Source organism: Oryctolagus cuniculus, chromosome 5 (genome assembly GCF_051225735.1).
Source record: "Oryctolagus cuniculus isolate XC-2025 breed Fujian yellow rabbit chromosome 5, ASM5122573v1, whole genome shotgun sequence".
NCBI classification, from domain to species: Eukaryota; Metazoa; Chordata; class Mammalia; order Lagomorpha; family Leporidae; genus Oryctolagus; species Oryctolagus cuniculus.
In genome coordinates, this window is record NC_142871.1 from 1,961,336 (window position 1) to 1,986,397 (window position 25,062).

A 25,062-nucleotide genomic window follows, 5' to 3' on the forward strand; every position below is an offset into this window, starting at 1 on the left:
ATGTGGGCACCAGTTCGAGTCCTGGCTGCTCCACTCCCCGTCCAGCTCTCTGCTGTGGCCTGAGAAAGCAGTAGAAGATGGCCCAAGTCCTTGGGCCCCTGCACCTTCATGGGAGACCCAGAGGAGGCTCCTGGCTCCTGGCTTCAGATTGGCACAACTCCGGCCGTTGTGGCCATTTGGGAAGTGAACCAGTGGATGGAGGACCTCGCTCTCTCTCTCTCTCTGCCTCTGCCCCTCCGTAACTCTGCCTTTCAAATAAATACATCTTAAAAAAGAAAAGCTGCCCCCTAAGGTAATGCAGGTGAAGTGTGGCCTTCGTAGCTTTGGGGAGTTTGCATACATGCTCAGTAAGGACCAAGGATTCGGGTGGGGGAGGGGGGCCCTGGCTCCGGGCAGCAGCACCCAGGTGCCAAGGCAGTGCGGACCCCCAAGGGCCTGGGTCAGCTGGAAACCCAGAGATGGGGAAGTCAGGAGTTCTGGAAATGCCGTGGGGCGTCTGTGGCCATGTGGGCCCCCTCCCCACAGTCGGCACACCCGGAGCGTCTGTGGAGTGGGAGCCGCTCCACACACTCTGGGGATCTGTGGAGTGGGGGCCCCTCCCCACACTCTGGGGATCTGTGGAGTGGGGGCCCCTCCCCACACTCTGGGGATCTGTGGAGTGGGGGCCCCTCCCCACACTCGGGGCTGTCACAGCAGCTCCGTCTCTTGGGTTCTGTGCACAAAGCCAGGCTGTCATTCATGACGGGGCAGGAGAGAGCAAGGTCCTCTTTTTTTTAAAGATCCATTTTATCTATTTGAAAGACAGAGTTACAGAGACAGGTAGAGACAGAGAGAGAGGTCTTCCATCCGCTGGTTCACTCCCCGGATGGCCGCAATGGCCGAAGCTGTGCAGATCTGAAGCCAGGAGCCAGGACCTTCCTCCAGGTCTCCCACGTGGGTGCAGGAGCCCAAGCACTTGGCCATCTTCCACTGCTCTCCCAGGCCACAGCAGAGAGCTGGATCAGAAGGGGAGCAGCCGGGACTAGAACCGGCACCCATATGGGATGCAGCACTGCAGGCCAGGGCGTTACCCGCTGCGCCCCCGCGCTGGCCTCAAGTAAGGTCCTTGTTAAAACACCCAGCTGTGCCCCTCTTATGCTTGGGCTCACCGAGTCTGGACGGGTGTCCATCTGGGGAGGACGCAGACGGGACAGCGTGGCTGCAGGGACCTGGTCTCGCGGCCTGGGCCCAGGCCTCTGTCCCGTGGGAGCCCAGGCTGCCGCTGCTTCTGGCTCTGCTGGCTGTGGCACCCTCACCCGGCCCCTGGTCTCCCCGCCGGGTGCCTGTGTCTCCGTGTCCGCACACTCCTCCCGGGCCCTTCCGCCTGTCACCAGTTACGGCCGGAAGACTGGGAGCAGGGTGATTTCCACAACCTCGGTCTTTGCCTTCAAGAAAGGGAAAAGCCCCCTGCTCCCTGTCCTCCCTTCTGTTGGCTGGAATGCGGGTAAGAAGCAGGGAGCTCCCGCAGCCCCCTGGTACCCTGAGGACGGCAGAGACCAGCTCAGCGTCCTGGACTGTCCTTGCGCCCCCGTCGTCCGCGGAGAGACAAGTCAGGGGGTGGAAAGCCAGAGCTCCGCCCCGGCTCCCACCAGGAGATCCTCACGCTGAACCACGTGTGGGATTCGCGCGCTGAGCTGTCTCCACTGCGCAGGCGCGGGCTCCGCTCCGTCCGGCGCGGGGAGCGAGGACACCGGGTGCTCCAGCCCGCGGGTGCAGCATCAGGGCGCCCGCCGCGTGCCCCCCACAGACGCGCTGTACAGAGGGACGGGCAGAAGGGGGCCGCGCCGGCACCGCCACGGCTTCCTGGCCGCCGTTCTCCCTGCGCGGAACGTGGGAGCAGCCCCGGGTGGGGAAACTGCCCCCAAGCAGCGGAGCAGACGAGAGGATGGGGAGTGGGAGGCGGGCGGGGTCGAGGGCAGGAGGTGGCCAGCGCGTGGCAATGCGGGCGTGGGGTCCCTGGGGACGCCCCTCCTCCTGGCGTTTGCATCTGAAAACTGAGAAGCCGCTGAGTACTGGAACGAGACTTCCTGGAAAGGAGGGGACCACGCGGAGACAAGGGTCTGGCCTGGGCTGGGGTCCTCAAGGGGCGAGGACCCCCCAGTCTTCAGGGTCGGCCCTCATCCAGCCTGACGCCCGCCCTCCAGGAAGCCCCCGCCCACGGGGCTCCGGGAGAAGCTGCCCTCAGCCCGGCCTTGGCCGCCGGAGCCCCCGCGGTGGCAGGGAGGCTGGAAGGAGGCTCCTGCGAGCACGCGTGTTACACGTATGTCAGCACACATGACCGGGATCTGAAAAGGACTTGAAAACGCTGTGTTTTCCTGGCCTCGCTGTCGCCTGTCCGGCCTCAGAAGCAGTTGGTGCAAAATTTCCAAAACGGGAGGCCTGAGTGCTCACGCGTGCCGAAATCGACCAGAAAGCATCGAGACCGCCCCAGCGACTTTCCAAGAGGACCCTGGGAAAACCGCCTTCCGTCGGGACGAAGAATGGGATTATGTGTAAACGTGCACGCATGTACGCACGCGTGTCACACGTATGTGCTTGATGAACACACGCGTCTGATTGCTCACTAAGAAAGTACCAGCGGATCCTGGCTCACTGCCTCCTAACCCACGGACGTGTCGAGGGCAAGGGGCTGATTCCCAGCCAGCGAGTCAGGGAGGGGCCAAGCAGAGCCCGCTGAGGTCCGGGGGATCCGGGAACGGCAGGAGGAGAGGCCCCAGGAGCCACTCAGAGCAGTGCAGGGCCCACGGCCCGCCCGCGCCATGGGGCCACGGCTGCAGGTCAGGCTGGCAGCGCCCTCGGGCAGCCGGGAGACCCCAAGATGGTTGACGCGCTATGTGAGAGGAGTCAGGTGTGCAGCGAGAGGCGCTGGTGGCCTTGCTCCCGCGACCTGAGCGCGTTCAACGGGCAGGAAACCCGGTTTCCCAGCCGCGCCCCGGGAGCAAACTCCGTGCCAGCTCCTGGATCCGCGTAGCCAAGCCCCATCCCGTGAGAGGGGGCGGAGCCACATGTCTCATTTCTGCAGTGGAGTCTGGCGGGGTTGGCTGGCCGGCGGCACCTGGCGGCCCGGCTCTCTGGACCGGGGATCCTCTGAGCACCTGAGCTGGCCGCCGAGCCCGGCTTCACCCCACAAGCAGGTTGATTCTGCAAAGCCTGGAAACACAGCGCGCGCGGTCGGAAATCCTGGGACACCGTCCTGCATCCCGCAGAGGGGGGGAGGCCTGCCTGAGCAGCGCGTGTCAGGGGACGCGTGGGGCAGGACTGGCGGGGCAGCTCTCCGAGTACGCCCTGCAGCACGTTTGCAATTCACGGCCGTACTTTTGTTATCTTTACTTTTTAAAGATTTATTTATTTACTTATTTGTAAGGCAGAGTTACAGAGAAGCAGAGACACAGAGAGAGAGAGGTCTTGCATCCGCTGGTTCACTCCCCAGATGGCCACGATGGCTGGAGCTGGGCCAAACCAAAGCCAGGAGCCAGGAGCCTCTTCCAGGTCTCCCACGGGGTACAGGGCCCAGGGACTTGGCCCATCTCTGCTGCTTTCCCAGGCCAGAGCAGAGAGCTGGATGGAGAGTGGAGAAGCCGGGACTTGAACCAGCACCCATATGGGAAGCAGCACTGCAGGTGGTGGCTTTACCCGTCCGCACAGCGCCGCCCCCCTACAGTACAATTCAAACACGCGCCTGCAGTTCGCTGAGTCGACGGCCGTGCGCTGACGCGGAGCTTCATGGCTTTCTGCGGAGCTGAAGCGTGTTGCTAACGTCTGCCCCTAACGTCGGCCCTGTGAGCGGCCTCAGACGCCGGGCAGCACTGGACAGCCAGCTCAGACGTCCACACCCGCCCACGCACGGCTCTCACGGCCAAGCCCTCGCCAGGCCACGCCGGAACACAGCGACACTTCTTTCTGTATCGTCCCAGCCGAGGTCCTTCGTCTCTTGAAACATTAAAATACAAACAACCAGCTCTGGGCCGGACAGGTCACCCCCGTCTCGCGATGACGCCTTAAGCATCTACAAGCCCCCTCTGTGTGCCACGAGCCCCCTCTGTGTGCCGCGAGCCCAGCTGGGCACCAGGGGCTCGGCCGTGAAAGCCTGGGCGCTGCACAGCCTGGGGCAGTTCCCCGGCCACGCAAAGCAAGCTCCGGTTTTCCTCACCGTGGCCGCCTCCCAGGCAGCTCTGCACGCGGGCACAGGAGCCGGGCCGCTCTCTGCCTCCTGACAGCCTCGTGCGTGATGACCGTGTCCGGGAGAGGGGGAGGCTCAAACACGGCCACTGCCACCGCCTTTGCTGCCAGGCCACTGCTGAGGGCGTTCGGACAGGAGGGTCTTGGCGCGGCTCCCCTGCGCCTGCGAGGGCTTCCGCTCGTTTTCTCTTTGCCTTTGGAAGACGGCGGAATCTGTTGTGTTATCCAGAAGACGCTGCAGGCTAGGGCTGCTTCGCGGATGTTTCTGGAAACTTCTAGGCTTGCAAATGGTTCCTGTTAACGCAGTTTCCCCAATAGTGGTTTTGTGGAGCAGCAGCCCCGTGGGACCCTGTGGGGTCACAGAATTTTCGGGAAAGGACGTTGGGGGAATGCTGCCTACCCAAGCCCACCCCCCACCAGGACCACGCCGAGTCCCTTAGCCTCAAGAAAGAAGCCTGCTTGATTCTGACACCTGCCTCCCCCGGGCACATGTGGCCGTGGCCGCGGCCGCCTCCGCGCGTCACATGGTGAAAGACGACACGTTGTCGTTGTCCACGGTCTCGCTGGCGGGCCTGGCGGGGCAGGTCTCCGAGTACACCCTGGAGCAGGACAAGCCGAGCGCCTGGTGCTTCCTCCTCGCGCACCACAGGTCCCTCGCGACCTTCAGGAAGTAGTTCCTGAACCTGTGGCCGACGAAGGCGTAGAGCACGGGGTTGAGGCAGCAGTGGAGGAAGGCCAGGACCTCGGTGACGTTCTTGGTGTAGCCGATCAGCCTCTCGCTGGCGCAGGACCGGTCCAGGCGGCCCAGGTTGGCGGCCGTGACGAGCAGCACCACGTTGTGGGGGATCTGACAGGCCAGGAACACCAGGACCACGGCTATGATGACGCGGATGGCCTTGTGCCTCTTGGAGTTCTGGGCCTGCACCAGCGTCCTGATGATGAACGCATAGCAGAAGACCATGCAGAGCAGCGGGACGAAGAAGCCGAAGAGCAGCTCGAGCCCCAGCACCAGCAGCTTCCACACGACGGGCTCCGAGACCGCGTGGTACCGGGGCTCGCAGACCTCGCGGCCCTGCAGCTCGTACTTCTGGTTGAAGGTGAAGGTGGAGCTGGAGGTGACGACGGCCACGAGCCACACGGCCAGGCAGACGACCTTGCTGCGCGCCAGGGTCCTGGAGCGCAGCCGGAAGGAGCGGGTGGCCTGCACGATGGCCACGTAGCGGTCCAGGCTGACGCAGGTGAGCAGCAGCATCCCGCAGTTGAAGTTGATGGCGTAGATGCCTTTCATCAGCTTGCACAGGGCGCCGCTGAAGACCCAGGCGCCGGCCGCGTGGCTGACGGCCCAGAACGGCAGCGTGAGCACGAAGAGGATGTCGGCCAGGGCCATGTTCAGGAGGTACACGTCGGTCATGGACTTGGCCTTCTTGTAGCAGGCGAAGGTGACCACCACCAGGGTGTTGCCCAGGAGGCCAAAGACGCAGATCAAGGAGTAGGCGATCGGCACAAACACCCTGGAGAAGTCCCGGACCTCCTGCAGGGAGCAGACCAGGGCGCCGTCGTCCACCGGGTAGTAGGAGGTGTTGGCGAAGTCGGGGTAGTCTTCCCCGAAATAGTAGGCGTCACTGGAGTTCACGGCTTCCTGGGAAAGCGGGCAAAGGCGGAGTGAGCGCTGGGGCAACCCCCAAGGGGCCACAGTTAGACCAAGGGACCCTGCCCGCCCAGACGGAGGGGGGTTCTCACCTCGCCCATCGTGGTGCTGGATCTGGGCCGGAGACGCTGGCCTCGGAGAGGAAGGGGCGCACACGGGCCAGCCGCTAGGGCTCGCCGGCAGAGAACGGCGTGAATCTGCGGAGGAGAGAGAGCAGCACTTCAGTCAGACGGGGATTCTGAGAGCCGAGGGTTAAGCCGCCAGGACCCCGTGCCACGGGAACACGGCACCGCGCTGTTCACACACACGCACTCCCCGAGAGCAGGCGGCGGCAGCCCCTTCTGCAAAGGGCCACGTGAGTCCGGCTTCCGGCCCTGGGCCCCCTCGGATCTGCCCCTCGGATCTGCTTCTGTGGCTCTGCTGTCACTCCCGTGCTAGGATTCTGTGGCTTCTGTGGCTCTGCAGCTGCCCCCGTGGCCGGGCCTCACCAGAGTCTGCCGGCTGCAAACGCCCACCCCTCGCCTGTGGCTTTAAGAAGAATGACTTCAGCGACACCCAGGTTTCCACCTGCACGAAGTGCTCAGGGGAAAATCCGTAAAACCGCGATAGACACAGCCCTGCTAAGCAACGTCTGCAGCAGCCTGGTTGGGCTCCGTGGTCCCCCCCTCGCCAGTCTGTGCAGCAGTGAGACGCACGGCAGAGGTTCTCGGGGTGGACGTGAGGTCACTCCCAGGACCATGGCCGAGGCCTCTATGGGCCTGGCGAGGCAGGCAGGGGTGGAGCCGCCCTGGCCCGGGCCCCTGCACTGGGCACCACGGTGAGCAGGCACTGAGCTCACCCCGAACCCGTTCCTGCATGGAGAGTGAGCTCACACAGCAGGGACACTGGCAGCCGCCGCCGTCGGTGGCGCTGAATGCACACTGCAGCACGGTCCCTCCGGAATGGCGGAAATTTGCAAAGCGGTCGCTGCGATGGGTGGGGCCATGGGGCTCTCAGGGCAGCGGGAGGAACCAAACCACAGCCTCTCGGAGCAAACGTTCGCGGTTGCTTGTGGAGTTAGGAGCACACCCAGCTACCCTGAAAAAGTGAGGTGACCCGAACGTGAAGGCTCCGGGCAGGTGTGTCCCCAGGGGCCCAAGCCAAGACGCCGCACGTGTCCTGTCCACCAGACAGCGTTTCCCTTCCGTTTCGCTTATTTCTGACCAGGATGGAGGAACGAGTCGCAGTAAGCTAGGCTCTGTCGATTCCCCGCCCCCCCGGATGGTGCTCGGTGGCTTCCGGGGCATCCTCGTGGGGTCGTGGGTGCGACCAACTCCCCGGGCTGTGCACGGCTTGCATCTGTGCCCGCCGCTCCTGGCAATGGGAAGTGATTCAGCCTGCCTCAGACCCCGCAGGGCCACGAACGCGTGTGCATTGTTTTAAGGACGCGTGGTGGTGACAGGGGGCCTGCGTGGGCAGGCAGTGCAGCACGTGGAGAAGCCGTGCACAGCCCCAAGTCCAGCTGTCAGGGGGCAGGAACAAGCTGTGCATTTTCTGTGAGGGTCGGGCAAAGCCGCAGCCTGCAGTGCCAGCAACCCAGATGGGTGCGGGGTTCAAGTCCCGGTTCCTCCACTTCCCACCCAGCTCTCTGCCATGGCCTGGGAAAGCAGCAGAAGGTGGGCCAAGTGCTTGGGCCCCTGCACCCATGTGGGAGACCTGGAAGAAGCTCCTGGCTCCTGGCTTCAGACTGGCCCAGCCCCAGCTGCTGTGGGCATTTGAGGAGTGAACCAGAGGACAAAGATCTCTCTGTCCCTCTCTCACTCTGCAACTCTGCCTTTCAAATGAACACGTTTTTAAAAATCTTGATGCAAAGACATTAAAAAGTTTTGAAATAAACATTTCTGTGCCTTCTTTAATGACCTGAGGGCAAACGATGCTGTCAGCTGCCTGCGCTCGCTCAGCGGACGGCACTGGATCTCCCATCCTCGTCCTGTGAGACGCGGCGGAGCTGCCGGCCCCGGCTTGTTCCAGCTTGTTCTGAGGTCATTGCCTTCTTCCTCACTGACTCCCTTCGACCACCAGTCCTGCACATCTATTCTTAAAGTGTCATGGATTCTTAAACGTTTATTGAGAGACACAGAGGCAGATGAGAGATCCCTGCCGAGGACCCGCCCCGCAGATGCTGTGACAGCCGGGACTGGGCTGCGCTAAGCCGAGAGCTGGGGATTCGGCCTGGGCCTTCTGCATGGCTCCTGGGGACCCAAGCACTTGAGGAGCACCTGCTGCCTCCCAGGTCTGCGCGGCGGGAGGCAGGGGCTGCGAGCAAGGCCAGGATGGCGAGCCCAGGCGCTCCCACGTGGGAGGCGGGCATCTCTTTTTTTTTTAAAAAAAGATTTATTTAATTTATTTGAATGGCAGAGTTAGAGAGAGAGAGAGAGAGAGAGAGAGGTCTTCTATCTGCTGGTTCCCTCCCCAAATGGCCACAACAGCCAGGGCTGGGCCAGGCTGAAGCTAGGAACCAGGAGCTCCATCCGGGTCTCCCACGTGGGTGCAGGGACCCAAGCCCTTGGCCCATCTTCTGCTGCTTTCCCAGGCCATTAGCAGGGAGCTGGATGGTGAGTGGAGCAGCCGGGACTCAAATTGGCACCCGTATGGGAGGCCGGCACTGCAGGCGGTGGCTTTACCGGCCGGGCCACCGTGCTGGCCCCTTGGGAGGCAGGCATCTTAGCTGGCTTCCTCACCACCGGCCAGACGCCCTCCCCCAGACCTTATCTGAGGTCATTGCAGGGCCGGCGGTGTGCACCTAGCCCGGTTGTAGCAGTGTAACCTGTGCTGTTCGGGATCAAGGCTTCTCGATGGCGCAGGTCTGGGGACGCTCGCACACCACGCACGGTGCAAGGGTCAGCAGGGCGGCCGCCAGCAGGCGTCCCCGGCTGCACAGGGGGGGTCCTGGGCCCGGTTCCGCTTTGCACTTCAGACTCTGCCCTTTCAGTGTCAGGCGGCCTGGAGTCCCGAGCTCACCACCACCCCTGCCTGCAGCGCAGGACGGCCCCCAGGGGCCCCCCAGGAGCCAAGATGGCCTGGGCACCCCGCTGACAGTGAGTGTCCCGTTGGCGGAGGCCTCTGTGCCTTCTTCGAACCCAGGGAGCAGGATTTCCCGACCGCAACGTCCCTTCTCTGCTTTTCAAAGAACTGTCAGGTCGGAAGTTAGAGCTCAGCCAGGGTGAGCGGGGCCTGAGGAACAAAGCTGCTGCAGGAGCTGCCCTGGGAGCGGCCCAGGACTCACTCTGCCAAGTCCCGCCCAGACCCGGCACCTGCCAGGTGGTCTCACCCCCCCCCCCCGCCGAGGAGCGCTCCCCCAGACTCCTCTCTGCTCAGCACCGCAGGGTTCCTCGGCCTGACAGCACAGAGCCACCCGACCATCACAGCTCCGCCCAGCAGGCCCCGGGAGGCTCCTCTGCCCAGCCTGACGGGCTCCCCAGCCTGGGGCAGTGAGCAGTGCACCCTGGGGAGGACTGCACCCGATCCCCAGCCTGGCGGCAGTGAGCAGTGCACCCTGGGGAGGACTGCACCCGAGCCACCACGCTCTGCAAACCCTGTGTCCTGGGGGGGGGGGGGACCGCGGGGAGAGCTGGACCCTTCCCTGAGAAGCCGCGGCGTGAACACAGACTGCGCGCTCGGCCCTCCGCTCTGCTGGGCCGCCCGCCGGGCCCGCCAGGTGCATCTCTCCGCGTAACCACGGCCCTTGCTCTGCCAGTCTGAGGGACGGGCGCTGCTGGGAGTCTGTCCCATCCCTTCTGACGGATGCCCTAACCCACTCAACCTTGCTGCCTTGCTGCCCGCCGTTCCCGTCTCCCGTCTGAATTCCTCCTTGTGTGAAGACCAGAACCCACCCCACCCATCTCCGCTCACAGAACCTCTTCAGAAAGTCCACAGAGCAGGGACGAGAAATCCAAGCTCTTGCAGAGAGAGAGATCGCGGCTCCCCGGGGGGCGGCCAGCCCGGGCCCTGAGGGGTGTCTCGAAGGACCGCCAGAGGGCCTGGGCTGCTGTCTGGTCACGCCGAGCCCCCCGCCCCGGCGGTCACGGTCACTGGACAGCAGATTAGGGAAGTGCTGCAGACGTTGCAAATCCGTGATTCAACCTGAAATCTCGACGCCATCGGCATGGGGAACTGAGCTCACTCGCTGCGGTGTGGACAGCTGCCCAAGGGCGCGCGTCAAGAGCCGCTGGACGCCAGCTGGACGTGGGACCGCGAGCACGGAGCCCCTCCCCCAGCTGTGATTCGGACCACACAACTGCGTGCACAGACTCCACAGACTCCAGCGAGGGGCCACGGCTGCTGTGAGAAAACTCAGCCGGGCAAACGAAGTCCTGCACCTGGGTTTAAGCAGCCCACCCACGGGCCCCGCACGAGCAGCCGCTTCAGCAGAGAGGCAGCTGCCCTACGCGGGCAGGCTGTCCACCCAGCTGCAGAGCCAGCCGGCTCCGCCCTCACCACGTGGCCTCCCGGGTCACTCACCGCCTCTCGCAATGCAGGCACCCCTGGGGCATGAACTCCGCCCAGCGTGAGTGGGGCCTCTGCTGCGTGACGGGGGTCAGGCCCCGCTGGACATTGGAGAGGGCGGGGCTCACAGGAGGCTGCCCCTCCCCTCTCCCCGCCCCCCGGGCTGGGGGCCCCAGAATGCCTCCCGCACGCTGCCATCAGACTCACGTCCACAAAGCCGGATGCCCCGTGCGGCACGTGTTCAAGCAGAGAGGTCGCGTGCCCACAGGGCTCATCGCATCCACGCGGGGAGTGTGGGTGATGGCGCGTGGGCCACGAGGGCACGCGGGCAGCCAGAGGAGTCTCCTGTCTGGTGGTCATGGTCCACACGTCACGTGATGGTAACTCAGCTGTGTCCCCGGCCAGGAGTGCTGCGGTCATGCCTGGTGCACGCCTGTGGCTTGGGAATCACTAGAATTTAGTGTCAAGTAGGGTCTGTAGGTCCTATGGACATCCGCTGTTGAGCCCAGCTCTTCACTGTAGCCCAGTTTCCACGGCACAGCTGTCCACTGTCCACTGTCCAGTACAGCTCTTCACCGTGGCCCGGTCTCCACACCTGTCCACTGTCCCGTCTGGCTCTCACCGTGGCCCAGTCTCCACACCTGTCCACAGAGTCCACTGTCCCATCCGGCTCTCACCGTGGTCCAGTCTCCACACCTGTCCACTGTCCTGTCTGGCTCTTCACCGTGGCCCGGTCTCTATGACACACCTGTCTCAGAGTCCACTGTCCAGCCCTTCACCGTGGCCTGGTCTCCACAGCACACCTGTCCACAGAATCCACTGTCCAGTCCTGCTCTTCAGCGTGGCCTGGTCTCCACAGCACACCTGTCTACAGAGACCACTGTCCAGCCTGGCCCTTCACTGTGGCCTGGTCTCTACAGCACACCTCTCCACAGAGACCACTGTCCAGTCCTGCTCTTCACCGTGGCCCGGTCTCTATGACACACCTGTCCACAGAGACCACTGTCCAGCCTGGCCCTTCACCGTGGCCCGGTCTCCACAGCACACCTGTCCACAGAGTCCACTGTCCAGTCTGGCTCTTCACCGTGGCCCGGTCTCCATGGCACACCTTGGTTGGGGTTCACTCCGTCCGACAATGCAAACCAGGGTAGCTCGGAGCAGCGTTTGAAAGGCATCCACAGAGATGCAGAGGGAGGGTGAGGGAGAGGCGGCTCCGCCCTTGGGAGAGCCCCCCCGCCCTCCCCTGAGGCCCTGTGGGAGTGGCTCACTGCACCCCAAACACACTCTCCCGTGGAACCCTCTGAATGAGGGAACACACACTGTGAAACGCTAACACGGGGGGACCATGGGCTCCATCACTCATCCAGAGCCAGGCACAGCCGCTCCCAGGCCCCCCTGGTCCAGGCACAGTGGCTCCCAGGCCCCCCCTGGTCCAGGCACAGCCGCTCCCGGGCCCCCCCAGTACAGGCACAGCTGCTCCCGGGTCCCCCTGGTCCAGGCACAGCCACTCCCGGGCCCCCCTGGTCCAGGCACAGCTGCTCCCGGGCCCCCCTGGTCCAGGCACAGCAGCTCCCGGGCCCACCCTGGTCCAGGCACAGCAGCTCCCGGGCCCCCCTGGTCCAGGCACAGTGGCTCCCGGGCCCACCCTGGTCCAGGCACAGCGGCTCCCAGGCCCCCCCTGGTCTAGGCACAGTGGCTCCCGGGCCCCCCCTGGTCCAGGCACAGTGGCTCCCGGGCTCCCCCTGGTCCAGGCACAGTGGCTCCCGGGCCCCCCCTGGTCTAGGCACAGTGGCTCCTGGGCCCACCCTGGTCCAGGCACAGTGGCTCCCGGGCTCCCCCTGGTCCAGGCACAGTGGCTCCCGGGCCCCCCCTGGTCTAGGCACAGCAGCACAAAGAGTAGCTGAGCACCGAGGTGCCCTCGAGGCCCAGGCTCCCGGCAGCCACCCTCACCCCACCTCAGCGGCAGGTGCGCCCCTGAAGAAGCAGCCGTGGGCACCTCCCATAGGCTCGTCTGGCTGTGGACACCCCACAGGCCGAGAAGTCGGCTGTTGTGAAAGGAGAGGGCCGTCCATGGCCTTTCTTCCTCTTTCAAAGGCGACTGCTGGTAACCCAGGCTTCCCTACGGCGTTTGCATCTGAGGTTGACCCGAGGGGAGTGTGGGACGCTGCCCGTTGGGCCGAAGGCACCGAGATCCGCCAGGACGGAATGTCTGCACACTGCTCGCTGCTGCCGGCCAGGTCCTTCACTCTCCCACCTGCTGGCTCACTCCTCAAACGCCTACTGGGCCAAGTCCAAAGCCAGGAGCTGGGAACTCAGGATGGGCCACCTGAACCATCCCCGCCGGCTCCTGGGCCTGCGGCAGCAGGGCGCTGGGGTCAGGAGCCCAGGCGCCTCGCCCGGCGTCAGCCACGATGCTAAACACCCACCCCGACTTTCACTTTTAGCATGTCAAAGGTTTTGTGACCAGCTTGGAAAAGCACATGTCACTTTCAGAAAAGACAATTCTAAAGCAGCGTTTTTAACATAGCACTTAAAATATTGACTTAAATTTGTATTGCAACCAAGTAATGTGGCTTCCCAGTACATTTCTCACTGGGTACAACATGCAGAAGCACGTGTCTCCCAGGTAACAACTGACCAACTCTGAGACGTGAGGACAGCACCCAGTAACCCATCCTGCACAATGCAGATGCCGCCCAGGAGCCAGGAGGGACGGACGGAGGGAGCAGCCCGCAGGCTGCCTGGGACACGCAGGCAGCGCCACCCCCACCAGCCCCACAGCCACGCTCCTGCCCCGCGGCTCCTCTGAGGCCTCTGGGGTCCTCCAGTCACTGCAGGAGACCCCAGCAGGTGCGCAGCAGCCCAAAGCCCTCACTCGGGGTGGGCAGTGAGTCAGGACCACCACCGTGTAGGACCGCTGAAGGGACCAAGTCCCCGGATGTCCCAGGGCAGGGCAGGCTGCAGGCAGGCAGGCGGGGCCGGAGCAGCAGCCACTGCTTGTCACCTGGCCAAGGCCATCACACGCAGGGCACGGCAGGAATGCTAGCTGCATAGTCAGGGGAGCTTGCTAGAATCCTCACCCAGAAGCAGGCTCCGTGGCACATCGGGTTCCGCTGCCGGCTGCGACCCCAGCATCCCACATGAGCTGTGGTGCAGGTCCTGGCTGCTCCGTTTCTGATCCAGCTCCCTGCTGATGCGCCCGGGAAAGCCCGGGGGGGGGGAGCTGGGCCCCTGCACCCACATAGGAGACCTGGATAGAATTCCAGGCTCCTGGCTTCAGCCTGGCCCAGCCCCAGCCGTTGGGCAGTGAACCAGCAGATGGGAGCTGTCTCCCTGTCTCTCTCTCTCTTTCCCTGTAGCTCTGCCTTTCGAATAAATAAGTGCATGTTAAAAAGGAAAAGTGTCCTTTGAGCCCACGGGGGTTTAACTCCGTGTGCGCCGAGGCGGCCCCGCTGAAACCGGCCCCGCTTCCTTCTGCTTTTCAGTGCCGGCCGCAGACAAGCCAGGTTTTTTCCAGTGATTTGTTTATTGGTTTGTCATCTCTCGGGTTCCTTCCTGCTTCTTGGGAAGCTCACTTCTAGGCCTTCTCTTTTATTTGCAGAAGCGACAGCCTTAGCGTTGCGGGAAGAAATGCAGGCTCCCGCGTCTCCGTCCCCCCGGGCCGGGCCCAGCCGGCTGTTTCTGTGACCCCTGGGGCTGCAGCCAGAACGCAGGGCACGCGTGGGGAGCACTCGGTCCTCAAAGCTTCGCCAGGACTGCGCTGCCCCTCCCCGTGGTCTCTCCCACGTAGCCCCATCCCCCTCAGGCCCCACGCGGTGCACAGACCGCTGGCTTGGCTGAACTTCCACCTTCCGGAGTCTCTGCACCCAGGTAAATGGAGGCGGCGTTTCTCTGCAGCCGGCGGCTCCCCTGGCCGGGGCGCAGCTCCAGTGCAAGGTGGTCAGGGCTCAGCCAACGCTGCCCCCCTGAGAAGGCAGGGAAGCCCCTGCAAGCACAGGCCTCCTGCTAAAGCCGCGAGGGCCACGCGTTTGGGAAAGGGAGGGGGTCCCTACCGTGCCAGCACCCGCAGCACTGGCAGTGAACCTGCTCCCGTCTTGGGTCAGGCTATCAGGTTGCCCAGGCGTCGCGAGAGGAAGCGCACTCACCTTAGGAAGTGCCGTGGCCCGCGGCGACCGCTCCCGGCCCCCACCGCCCCAGCGAGGCCACCATGTGTCAGCCAGGGGCAATCTCTGACGGTCATTAAGAAAGGGCAGTGCGATGCGCCTCTCGGGGCAGGTTGCCGAGTTACCACTTCCTACTCAAGGGCTACGCCTATCTGCCCGAACGCCGATGGTTAACCATGTACATCCTGCCGGTGATAAAATAATCTATGAAAAAGAGCAGCCACGTGACCCCCTCGCCATCGGTGTCACACCAATGGTGAAGTGGATGGGAGGGAGGGGCCTGGCCTTGCCGTCACCCAGAAGAGAGCCTGGAGACGGACGCCCACCCAAGGCCGGGGTCTGCTCAGGCCCTGTGCCTGGCAGTGCCCCGAGAGCCCGGAGTCAGCGGGCAGTCTCGGGCCGGCGTGCCAGAGTGTAGTCCTGGCCTCCCTGGAAAGCAGAGCGGCACAGAGAGGCTGTCACTGCTGCCGGCTCTGTGAAGCAGGACCCCCATGGGGAAGGGGAGACCCCAGGCCAGGCCTCGGGCCAGGGCAGCCTGGCTCTGAGCCCCAGCTGTGCCCACTGCAGAGCCGGGAGCCCCCGAGACGCTGGGCGACAGGCATGGGCCCGGCCCGTCCTTAGCCGTAACCGGGCAAGCAGCTGACCGGGCTCACGGGAACCACACCGAGGTGCACGTGGCTAAGAACACGCAGAGCAGAGGAATTCCAGGATCGTGAGGTCCTTCACACCTGGGGCTGTGAGCCAGGTGTCGGGGACGCGCGGCTAGCCACACGGCAGGCCTGGACTCACTCACGCGTGCTCGCCGGGACCGTCCCCCGCGCGCCGGGGCTGTCGCGACCCCACTGGACCCTGCCCGCTGCACCCAGAGCCTGAGAGAGTGCAGGAGCAGCACAGCCTGGCCCTGGGCGGCCTCCCTCGGGGCAGCCAGGCCCCACGACTGTCCACTGCCCTCCTCCTCAGCCCGCAAGCAAAGCCAAGCTCTGCCCACTGGGACACCTGTGCACAGGCTGTGGTCACAGCCCCAGTGCCTCTGCCCTCTCCTGCCCTGCGTGAGCCGGCCCTGCTGTTACGGCCCTGCGGTGGGACACCCTGACTCCCCTGGCCACGGGATGGACGGCGCCGAGGCCGCGGTGGAAGCTGCTGGAAGGGCTGCTCACCGGGGGCCCCGTGGGGAGCCAGGAGCAGGCCCTGAATTTCCTGCCGCCGTGCCTCTGCCGTCCCCACGGCGGGGCTCCTGGCACGTTGGGGAGGAAGTCAGCCGTCTGCACCTCACCAGCCCTGCCCGCGGCCTGCCCGGGGACGGAGAAAGAAACAGGCACTCTGCTCAAGCCGAGAAAGAGCCAGGACCCTGGCAGGGCCACACTGGAGGGCTGGGGGGGCATGGGGGCCCCCCAGGACACCCAGGGCGTCCACGCTGCAGGGGCAGGGGAAGCCTCTCCTGTCCTGCTCCTCTGCCCCCACCCCAGGCAGGAGAAGTGAGTGGACAGAGCAGTCCCTTGCCCACTGCCCCTGCTTTGGAACAGCGTGGGGCTGGGGCAGGTCCCTTGTCCCTCCCCCACCCCTGTATTTCAAGTAAACCCTGCAGGAACCCAGGCCACGGTTCTCTCTAGCAAACGCTCGCTGTCAAAGCTCCTCAGAGCTCGGTCTTACTCAGCCTTCCTCAAACTGCAAACCACTGGCTTAGAAAGATACGGAGGCGCACAGGCCAGCCCTGTGCACCGTGGGTAAAGCCACTGCCTGTGGCGCCTGCGTCTCATATGGGTGCCGGTTTAAGTCCCGGCTGTTCCACTTCCAATCCAGCTCTCTGCTCTGGCCTGGGAAAGCAGTAGAAGATGGCCCAAGTCCTTGGGCCCCTGCACCCACATGGGAGACCTGGAAGAAGCTCCTGGCTCCTGGGTTCAGATTGGCCCAGTTCTGGCCGTTGCAGCCATGTGGGGAGTGAACCTGCGGATGAAAGACCTCTCTCTCTCTCTCTCTCTCTCTCTCTCTCTGTTTTGCTCTGGCTCCCTCTCTCTGTAACTCTGGCCTTCGAATAAATCAATCTTTAAAAGGGAAGCGTCGGCTGGCACCTTGGCTCACTAGGCTAATCCTCTGCCTTGCGGCGCCGGCACACTGGGTTCTAGTCCTGGTTGGGGCGCCGGATTCTGTCCCGGTTGCCCCTCTTCCAGGCCAGCTCTCTGCTGTGGCCAGGGAGTACAGTGGAGGATGGCCCAAGTGCTTGGGCCCTGCACCCCATGGGAGACCAGGAGAAGCACCTGGCTCCTGCCATCGGATCAGCGCAGTGCGCAGGCCGCGGTGGCCATTGGAGGGTGAACCAACGGCAAAGGAAGACCTTTCTCTCTGTCTCTCTCTCTCACTGTCCACTCTGCCTGTCAAAAAAAAAAAAAAAAAAAAAAAAAAAGGAAGCATCAGCAACAGCCGCAGGCACAGGCATGCGGTCCTCGGGGCCGCACCCCGGCTGGTGCACCTGGAAGGTGTGCTCCCAGCCAAGGCCCCAGCGGCTGGGTGGACGCGAATCCCAGCCGCGAGACGGGAGTTTGTGTCAACGCTGGTGCGGCCCCGGCACCCAGGAGTCACTCCACGCCTGCCCTGCCCCTCCCCTCCGGTGCAGAGCCGGCTCCTTCTGCTGAAGGGTCTGGGGACGCACACAGAACACCACCAGCTTCCCTGAGAGGGGACAGGAAGTGGCAAAGCAAGGTCGGGTCCGCCGGAAGCGCGAGCTCCTTCCCGGGATAAACCGAGGTTTGTGTCACAGGCCTTCGGTGCAGCGGGCTGGGCCACCGCCTGGGGCACCAGCAGCCCCGGCCGCACAGACTGCCCAAGGCCTGGCTGCTCCACTTCCAATCCAGCTCCTGCCGCTGTGCCTGGGGGCAGCAGATGGGTCTCTGCGCCTCCGTGGGAGACCTGCATGGAGTGGGGAGCTCCTGGCTCAGGCATCTGGGGCGGGAGCCAGCAGAGGGAAGACCGTCTCCCTCTCCCTCTCCCTCTCCCTCCCCCCCGTCTCCCTCTCCCCCCTCCCCCGTCTCCCTCTCCCTCTCCCTCTCTCCCCCTCTATCTCTCTTCCTGTCCCCCTTCTCTGTCTCCCTCTCTCCCTCTCCCCACCGTCTCTCTCTCCCTCCCCCATCTCTCTCTCCCTCTCTCCCTCTCCCTCCCCCCGTCTCCCTCTCCCCCCGTCTCCCTCTCCCTCTCTCCCTCTCCCACCCTCCGTCTCCCTCTCCCTCTCTCCCTTCCCCCCCGTCTCCCTCTCCCTCTCTCCCTCTCCCACCCTCCGTCTCCCTCTCCCTCTCTCCCTTCCCCCCCCGTCTCCCTCTCTCCCCCCTCCGTCTCCCTCTCCCCTCGTCTCCCTCTCCCTCTCTCCCTCTCCCCCCCCCCCCGTCTCCCTGTCTCTCTCAGAGGACTGCGTGAACGAATCTTTGAGAAAGGAGCAGAGGACCCCACATTTCCCACTTTGCCACTGCTTTCAGAAGACGACCGAGCACGCAGCCAAATGGCGTCCGGACGCTCAGATGTCCCTGATGGCCCGGCTGCCCTTGGCGCCCCCCAATCCCGGGCCCATCGAGCAGCCCTGGCGGTGCCCCCGGGGGTTTTGGTGGCTGGATGTGGAGGTGGTGGGAGCTGGCCAGCAGGCCCGGCCACCCATGGCACCACTGAGGGGAAAATCTCATTTCTCCCTTCTCCAGTCTGCCTGGGCTCGAGGGACTCGCCTGACCGGAGGAGGCAGGTGGACGTCAGAATCTTGGATTCTGAGGACAGAGCCTGAGAGGCCAGGCAGCCTCCCCAGGCCACGGGGGACACAGGGAGGGACCTGCGTCCAAAGAGAGGCCTCGGGCAGGCCCTGAACTCGAGCCTTCAGGGACCCACGGCCCCACCGGCCTCGGGATGACTCAGCTCTGGGCATCCTGCCCGAGCCTGCCGGGGAGACCCCAACGAGCGGCCGCCTGCCCCAGAGCCGGGAGACAGCGCCACAGACCGTTCCTGGGAGCCCGCGGGGTTTCGGGCAGCTGGCTAAGCTGGAGCCACTCCCCGTCCCCACGCTCCCACAGCTCAGGGAGCATGAAGATGTGCGCAAAATAAAACAAGATAAATCTAAACAGAAGCCTAGCTTGCTTGCTTAAGGGAAACTCCTCCCTGACAAGGCCATCGTGGGCACAGGTGCTGGGGTGGCGGTGAGCCCACGGGCCAGAGCAGCCGGGCGCCACGGGTCTGAAAACAGGACCTGACCCAGCGCGGTTTGGGTCTGCGCCGCGTGCTGTGCGCCCTGCACCTCCCCTGTGCCTGGGAGAAGCGGAGGCCCCGGGAACGCATTTCATGGGAGGAGTCGCCAGCTGGCCTGGCAGCCCCAGCCAGGGGAGCTTTGCCAACGTCAGGATGCACAGCCTCCGCGTTCCGCACACAGACCCCAGGCTGGGCCCCGGCAGCGCTCTCCGGCGGTTACCGCGTGTGCCAGCCCCCCGGCTGGGCGCCGTGCCCCGAGAGCCCAGGGAGCAGGGACACCTCGCAGCTCTGTCCCAGTGTTTCAGTGTCGCTGCACTCGGCACTCGGCACTCGGCGCTCGGCGCTCGGCGCTCGGCGGCGCTCAGAAGTAGGCCGCCTACTACTTCCTGCTCTCAAGAAACACACAGCTGGAACATGGAGGACACAGACCGTGCCACAACGCAGGACAGCGACGAGGCCCCGTGTCCCCCTGAGAGGCCCCAGGACCCAGGAGGGTCAGGGTCAGAGAAGACTCGGAGACCGGAGACCCGGAAGGCACAGACTACCCGCTCAGGACGCGCCCACCCCAGGGCCCTGGTCCCAGCCTTCTGACCCAGCTCTTACATTCACACCCAAGTTGCAGATAGGCAACAGTGCCCACTGGTCAGCACCCAGCCCGCGGAGGGATGGGCGTCAGCCCCCATCCAAGGAGCACAGGACCTGGCCCCCACCCGAGGAGCAGGGCCCGGCCCCCACCCGAGGAGCAAGGACCCAGCCCCCACCCGAGGAGCAGGACCCAGCCCCCACCCAAGGAGCAGGACCCAGCCCCCACCCGAGGAGCAGGGCCCAGCCCCCACCCGAGGAGCAGGACCCAGCCCCCACCCGAGGATCACAGGACCCAGCCCCCACCCGAGGAGCAGGACCCAGCCCCCACCCGAGGAACAAGGACCCAGCCCCCACCCGAGGAGCAGGACCCAGCCCCCACCCGAGGAGCAGGGCCCAGCCCCCACCCGAGGAGCAGGGCCCAGCCCCCACCCGAGGAGCAGGACCCAACCCCCACCCGAGGAGCAGGACCCAGCCCCCACCCGAGGAACAAGGACCCAGCCCCCACCCGAGGAGCAGGACCCAACCCCCACCCGAGGAGCAGGACCCAGCCCCCACCCGAGGAGCAGGGCCTGGTCCCACCCAGTGGGCTCAGGCTCTGGGCAGAGGGTCAGCCCTTGACCCCAGGTGCAGCCATCAGTCCTTGGTCCAGGGGAGCCGGGACTCGACCCTCTGCCGACCCAACAGGAGCCAGGCTTCCCGCAGCCGCGTCCTCCCAGTCCTTCTCCCGGTCCGCCTTTCCCTGCCTCGCCAAGGCCCTCCCAGACTGCGGAGGCCTCTGTTGAAACCAGGCGCGTCCTTGCTCCCCGGGGACTGGTCCTGGTGGAGTCGGAGCCGTAATGGCCTCGGGCAGCTGTGGCTGGGGTACAGGGGCGAGGCAGGGCGAGGGAGGCCGCTGTCCCTGGGACTCGGGTTGGCGGGGATGTGGCGCCCGGGGTGCGAGGATACGGGAAGCGGAGGAGGTGGGCTGCACGGGCGTCGGGAGCTGCCGCCTCTCTTCCGCTCCGTGCCGTGGGCTGGGCGCTGTCAGCAGAGCCCCAGATTCCGAGACCTCAGGCGGCCAGAAAGGACCAAGAGCTGGAGGGGTGACGGAGGGAGACCTGGGAGGGCGGCACGTGCGTGAGCGAGCGTGGGTCCCCGGGCAGGGCTCCAGGCCGCCAGACAGCTGCGGTACAAGGAAGCGCTCCTTGGGAGACACGAACGAGCGAGACGGCGCCCCTCAGCCCTGCGTGCCGGGGGGTGTCACACGCCCATCATCAAGACACACGAGGTGTGGCGGGGTCGCTGTCTAGCCCCGCGTGGTGGTGGGGGGGATGTCACACGCCCATCATCAAGACACACGAGGTGTGGCGGGGTCGCCCTCTGTGGGACAGCTGTGCCCTTGGCTGTGCGAGAAAAGGAAGCTTTTCAAATCCTTGACATGGAAGGGCGGCCGCTTGGAGAAGCGCTCCCGGTGGGCTCCAGCGCCGGCCTCCAGACCACGGCACAGCCTGCTCGACGGTGCTGCAAGTGGACGTGAGACGCAGACACCCCTCACCCCCGCAGCCCGCGGCCGGGAGACACACGTGGCGAGGATGCTGACACGCGTGCTTTGCAGGAGTGCAGCCCGCAGACGCGGCTGCAGAGCCGGGAAGGCCCCACTGCAGGGCTGGGCAGAGTCCCCACGCCCGTGGGCGCCCGGTGGGTGCCTCCCTCCCCTGCGCGCTCCTGCGTCAGCCCCAGAACAGAGCCTGCTGCCGGGCTTCAAGTCTGAGCCAGGAAGTGCTGGGAAGACACCAAACTGTCGGACCAGAGACCCCGCAAGGGTCCAGGGCAGCCGAGTGCAGGGTGCTGCTGGCCTCGGGGGGTAGCTGCAGTCCACACAGGGACTCACCCCAGCGCCCCTGTGCGATGCCAGCGTCACAGGCGGCAGCTAAACCTGCTGAGTTACAACACCGGCCCCACCGCAGACTTCTTGAATATACCACCAGCCTGTTCCACGAGGGTGTGATGGGCCTTTCTGGAAAGACGGCTGGCCCACAGCTAGAGAGAGGATGATGGGAAGAAGGGCTGGTCTAGGGAGAGGATGATGGGAAGAGGGGCTGGGCCAGAGGGAGAGGATGATGGGAAGGAGTCCCTTCCATTGGTTCTACAAATCCAGAGGCCAGTGGGCCCTGTGAGCCGCCCAGTGCATGTCCTCCTCCTCCAGGGGGTCCACAGTGGTTGGCAGGGAGTGTGGGGCAGCCCTGGCCAGCCACTTGCCTGACCAAGGGGCCCCAAACCGTCTCAGCCCATTTCACAGACTGCCCAGTGGCAGGCCGAGGAGAAGGCCCAAGAAGGAGTTGCTTTGTCGCCCGTCGCCTGCCCCCACCGGCAGAGATGCTCCTGTGGGCTAGCCCGCCTGCTCTTACGCCAGCGAGAAAACCGGAAGCCGCCCACTCCTCCTGGGGGCTGGGGGCCTGCAGGGGACCTGATCTGGTGGCCCCCGAGGAGGCTGTGTCTGAGCCTCGTCCCCTCTGTCGGTGGTGACATCAGCCGCTCCTCACCTGCTGTGCTGACTTAGAAAGCTGCTACCGAAATGAGAGGGGGCGGCAGTGGTGACGGCGACCACAGAGCCACACTGCTTTCCCGGCAGGCGCAGCTACCGGGGCCTTGGGTAGAAGGGGCCAGGGCGTCAGGGTGAGCGACCCAACAGCGGCAAACCGCTCCTCTCCCACACTGAGGGCCCTTGGGGAGAGGAGGGAGGCGGGTCTGCCAGCGCACCCCCCAGCCAAGCCGCAGGGGAGCCGGAAGGAGCTAGGAGGCCCCCGCTGAGTGCACAGACTGTGGCTGGCTCAGCCTTGGGTCTCCCTGAGCCCCGAGACCGTCAGGCAGCTGAGAGGGGCTCAGGAGAGGGAGACGCAGAGGGAGAAGCCCTGGGAACCCTGGACCTCGCGAGAGGCAGGGCCCAGCGCAGAGGAGCCGGGCCGGGGCTCCAGGCCGCCCTGTGCAGATCCCTGCTTTGCATCTCAACTTCCTGCTGCGCTCTCAGGGGGCCCAGGGGCACCGCTGCTTGAGCGGCCGGCCGCGGGCCCAGCCATGGCTGCCACGCCACCCCCACGGCTCTGCTCGTGCCCCTGCCCTCCACCCGAAAGCCTCTGCCCCGCCCGCGCCCCTGCTCCCCTCGCTCCGTCTTCTTTCTCTGTGTCTCCTCCGTCTGTGCTCCAAACGGAAACAGGACAAGGGGAGAGTGGTCCTTGTCTGGACGTGGAGTCCTCTCCGCTGTGGAACCGTCCTCAGCTCTGCAGCCTGTGCGTCCCCGGCGTGCCTGGCCCTGCCTAACACCCGCACTGGAAGCCCGTGCCACAGCAGCTCTGAGCATCCCGACCGCGGGATCCGAGGCCCGCCCGCCCGGGACAATCTTGCCCAACACGTTTTGCGGGTCCCGGCATCCGGCTGCACCGCCACGGCCCCGCCCTGCTGCCCCCTGTGCCTGCTCTGCTCTGGCAGCCTCTGGACTGGAACCGGGCAGTCCTCTGACCAGCACCGCACCTAAAATAGGAGTCGGAATCTTTGAATGCGCACCTGAGGTCTCCCCTGGGAGGAGCCCCACGAGGCGCCAGGCCGGGCCTTGCGGTCTGTCAGCTGCAGCATCCTCTGGCTTACTTCCTCTTTCTCACCTGCTCTCCGACGGCGACGTTAGACACAGGCACGTCCAGGTAGTGAGTGAGGGCTCCAGGTCAAGACATCCAGCACTCCAGGAAGTGCACGGACCGCGCACACGACGAGCACGCAACGCACGGATCTCACGGACCGCGCACACAGCGGGCACGCAATGCACGGATCTCACAGACCACGCACACGGCGGGCACGCAACGCACGGATCTCACAGACCGCGCACACGGCGGGCACGCAACATGGGAATTTCATTTTTCCTTTTTGTTTCTTGGTGCCACCATGAACTCGCCCACTTCTCCCTGACCTCCTTGAAGCCCGCTCGGCAGAGAAGTTGTCCTGCCAGGGTAAAGCCGCGCCTCCGGCTCCGTCACGCTAGTGGGGCAGCAGCATGTGTGAGCGGCACACATTCTCAAACCCAGGCACAGCACGGTGACACACAGCACGGTGACACACATCACCGACGCCTGTCACTTTCACTCGGAACAAGATGCGGTCGCAGAACCTCTTCTGGGAGTTGCAGCACACGAGGGCTCTGGAGCCAGACCCATGAGCGGTGTCCACGGGGGGCCGTGCCCTCCCCAGACTCCCCCTGCACTGCCCCGCCCCCAGCAGCCCCTCCTCTGGGCCCACCCAGCGCCCAGCGCCCCTGTCCTGCGGCGCAGCCTCAGCCCCAGGCAGCCCAGAGAGGAGGAGGCCGGCGCTCAGCGCCGTGTTTCGTCCTCGTGGCTGTGGCCTGTGGCAGGTGGCATGGCCCATGCTGTGGCTGTCGCTGGAAGCCCGTGGGGCAGACCCACCCTGTCTCTGGGCTCTGAGCAATCTGGTCTCAAACCCCTCCATGCTCAGCCGACCCGACGACTCCACCTCCCCAACTGCAAGACACAGGCCAGCCTCCGGGGTTGTCAGCAGAATGACATAAAGCACGCGCGTGGAGCTACACTCACCCGGAGTACACACGTGAAGCCCCTACAGACACCTGGGGCACACACGTGAAACCTCTAGAATCACACGGAGCCACCCAGAGCACACGCGTGGAGCCCCTACAGACACCTGGGGCACACACGTGAAACCTCTAGAATCACATGGAGCCACCCGGAGTCCACGCGTGGAGCCCCTACAGACACCTGGGGCACACACGTGAAACCTCTAGAATCACACGGAGCCACCCGGAGCACACGCGTGAAGCCCCAGAAGCGTGTTCGGCGCAGCAGCACCGGCAGAAGTGGCGTCTGTCCTTGTCCCGCTCCCGGGCAGGACCAGGCCGCCTCAGTCCCCAGCTCAGCGCCAGTGAGGCCGGACCTCGTGGCCCTCGGCAGCGTCCCTTTACCTTCCAACCTCGCGACCCGAGACAACAGCTTACGCAGCGTTTTCCAGATCCAAGAGAAGGCGCAGACGTACCAATCCACACGCAGCTCCCGGGCCACAAGCCAGCAGCTGGGGGTCGTGGGCAGCAGCGTGGGCGGGCTGGCCTCCAGCTGCCCCTGGCCCGGGCCCCCGGAGCTCACGAGCCGCCTCGCTCTGGGCAGCACGCCGTGTGGGACCTGCACGCTGCTGGCACACGCCTCACGCGGTGCAGAAGCCACAGACGAGGTGGAGGGAGGGGGCCAGCTTCCGTAACTAGGTCACTTGAAAAGTTCAGCGCTAGCTGCCTTTTCCTTGTGCCGTTTCAGAATTATCAGTCTGTGGAATAGTTCTTGATTCTTCTTGGAAATCACCACTGAATTAGAACGGCTGCGACGCCTGCCGCCCACGTTCCTGGTCTTAAAGGACTCAAAAACTGAGCACGGCAGAGACGGGCGGACGGGTCGGCGCCCCCAGACACGCAGCCTCAAGCCGGGACAGACGGCCCTGGAAACAGCCCCGCCACTCCGGAGCCCCCTCCTCGGCAGTGGCCGTGACGTCCACCTTCCCTGCCATCACCGGGCCGGGGCTGGGGCGGGCAGGATCTGGGTCAAGTTCTCTGCCTCGGCGTGCACAGCGCCTGCATCAGGCTGCAGGGCCCCGGGGAAGTCCTGAGCCGGCTGTGACAGGGTCGAGGAGGGGGAACCCCAGGGCGCTGACGCCCGGGCTGGCCCGGCTCGCTCTTCCTCCCGGGACACTGCACCTGGCTGAGCTTCT

At 65.0% G+C, this 25,062-nt stretch overlaps 1 protein-coding gene across 4 annotated transcripts; it reads right to left on the reverse strand.

Annotated features, from left to right (window-relative positions):
• Positions 1 to 3,040: 3,040 nt before the first annotated feature.
• On the reverse strand, positions 3,041 to 24,498 carry CCR6 (C-C motif chemokine receptor 6). Of its 4 annotated transcripts, none has more exons than XM_051854177.3 (3): positions 24,343 to 24,498; positions 5,959 to 6,063; positions 3,041 to 5,857 (listed from the first exon to the last, which is right to left on the reverse strand). In XM_051854177.3, the coding sequence occupies exons 2-3, from the start codon at positions 5,965 to 5,967 to the stop codon at positions 4,739 to 4,741; spliced, it is 1,128 nt and encodes a 375-aa protein (XP_051710137.1). In that variant the 5' UTR covers positions 5,968 to 6,063; positions 24,343 to 24,498; the 3' UTR covers positions 3,041 to 4,738. The 4 variants fall into 4 exon arrangements, with proteins under 4 accessions (XP_051710137.1, XP_089188579.1, XP_089188580.1 ...); XM_089332453.1 differs by lacking the exon at positions 24,343 to 24,498 and adding an exon at positions 13,432 to 14,466; XM_089332454.1 differs by lacking the exon at positions 24,343 to 24,498 and adding an exon at positions 10,559 to 11,752.
• Between the last annotated feature and the right edge of the window lie 564 nt (positions 24,499 to 25,062).

Excerpts from the sequence above, each read along its gene's own strand:
- CCR6 (XM_089332453.1), bottom strand. The coding sequence starts at position 13,737 with ATGCACTTATTTATTCGAAAGGCAGAGCTACAGGGAAAGAGAGAGAGA. Across the intron at positions 6,064-13,431 it reads GCCACGGAGCCTGCTTCTGG|ATTCACGCCGTTCTCTGCCG; the intron begins GTGAGGATTCTA and ends TCTCCTCCGCAG. Across the intron at positions 5,858-5,958 it reads CCAGCACCACGATGGGCGAG|GAAGCCGTGAACTCCAGTGA; the intron begins GTGAGAACCCCC and ends CCGCTTTCCCAG.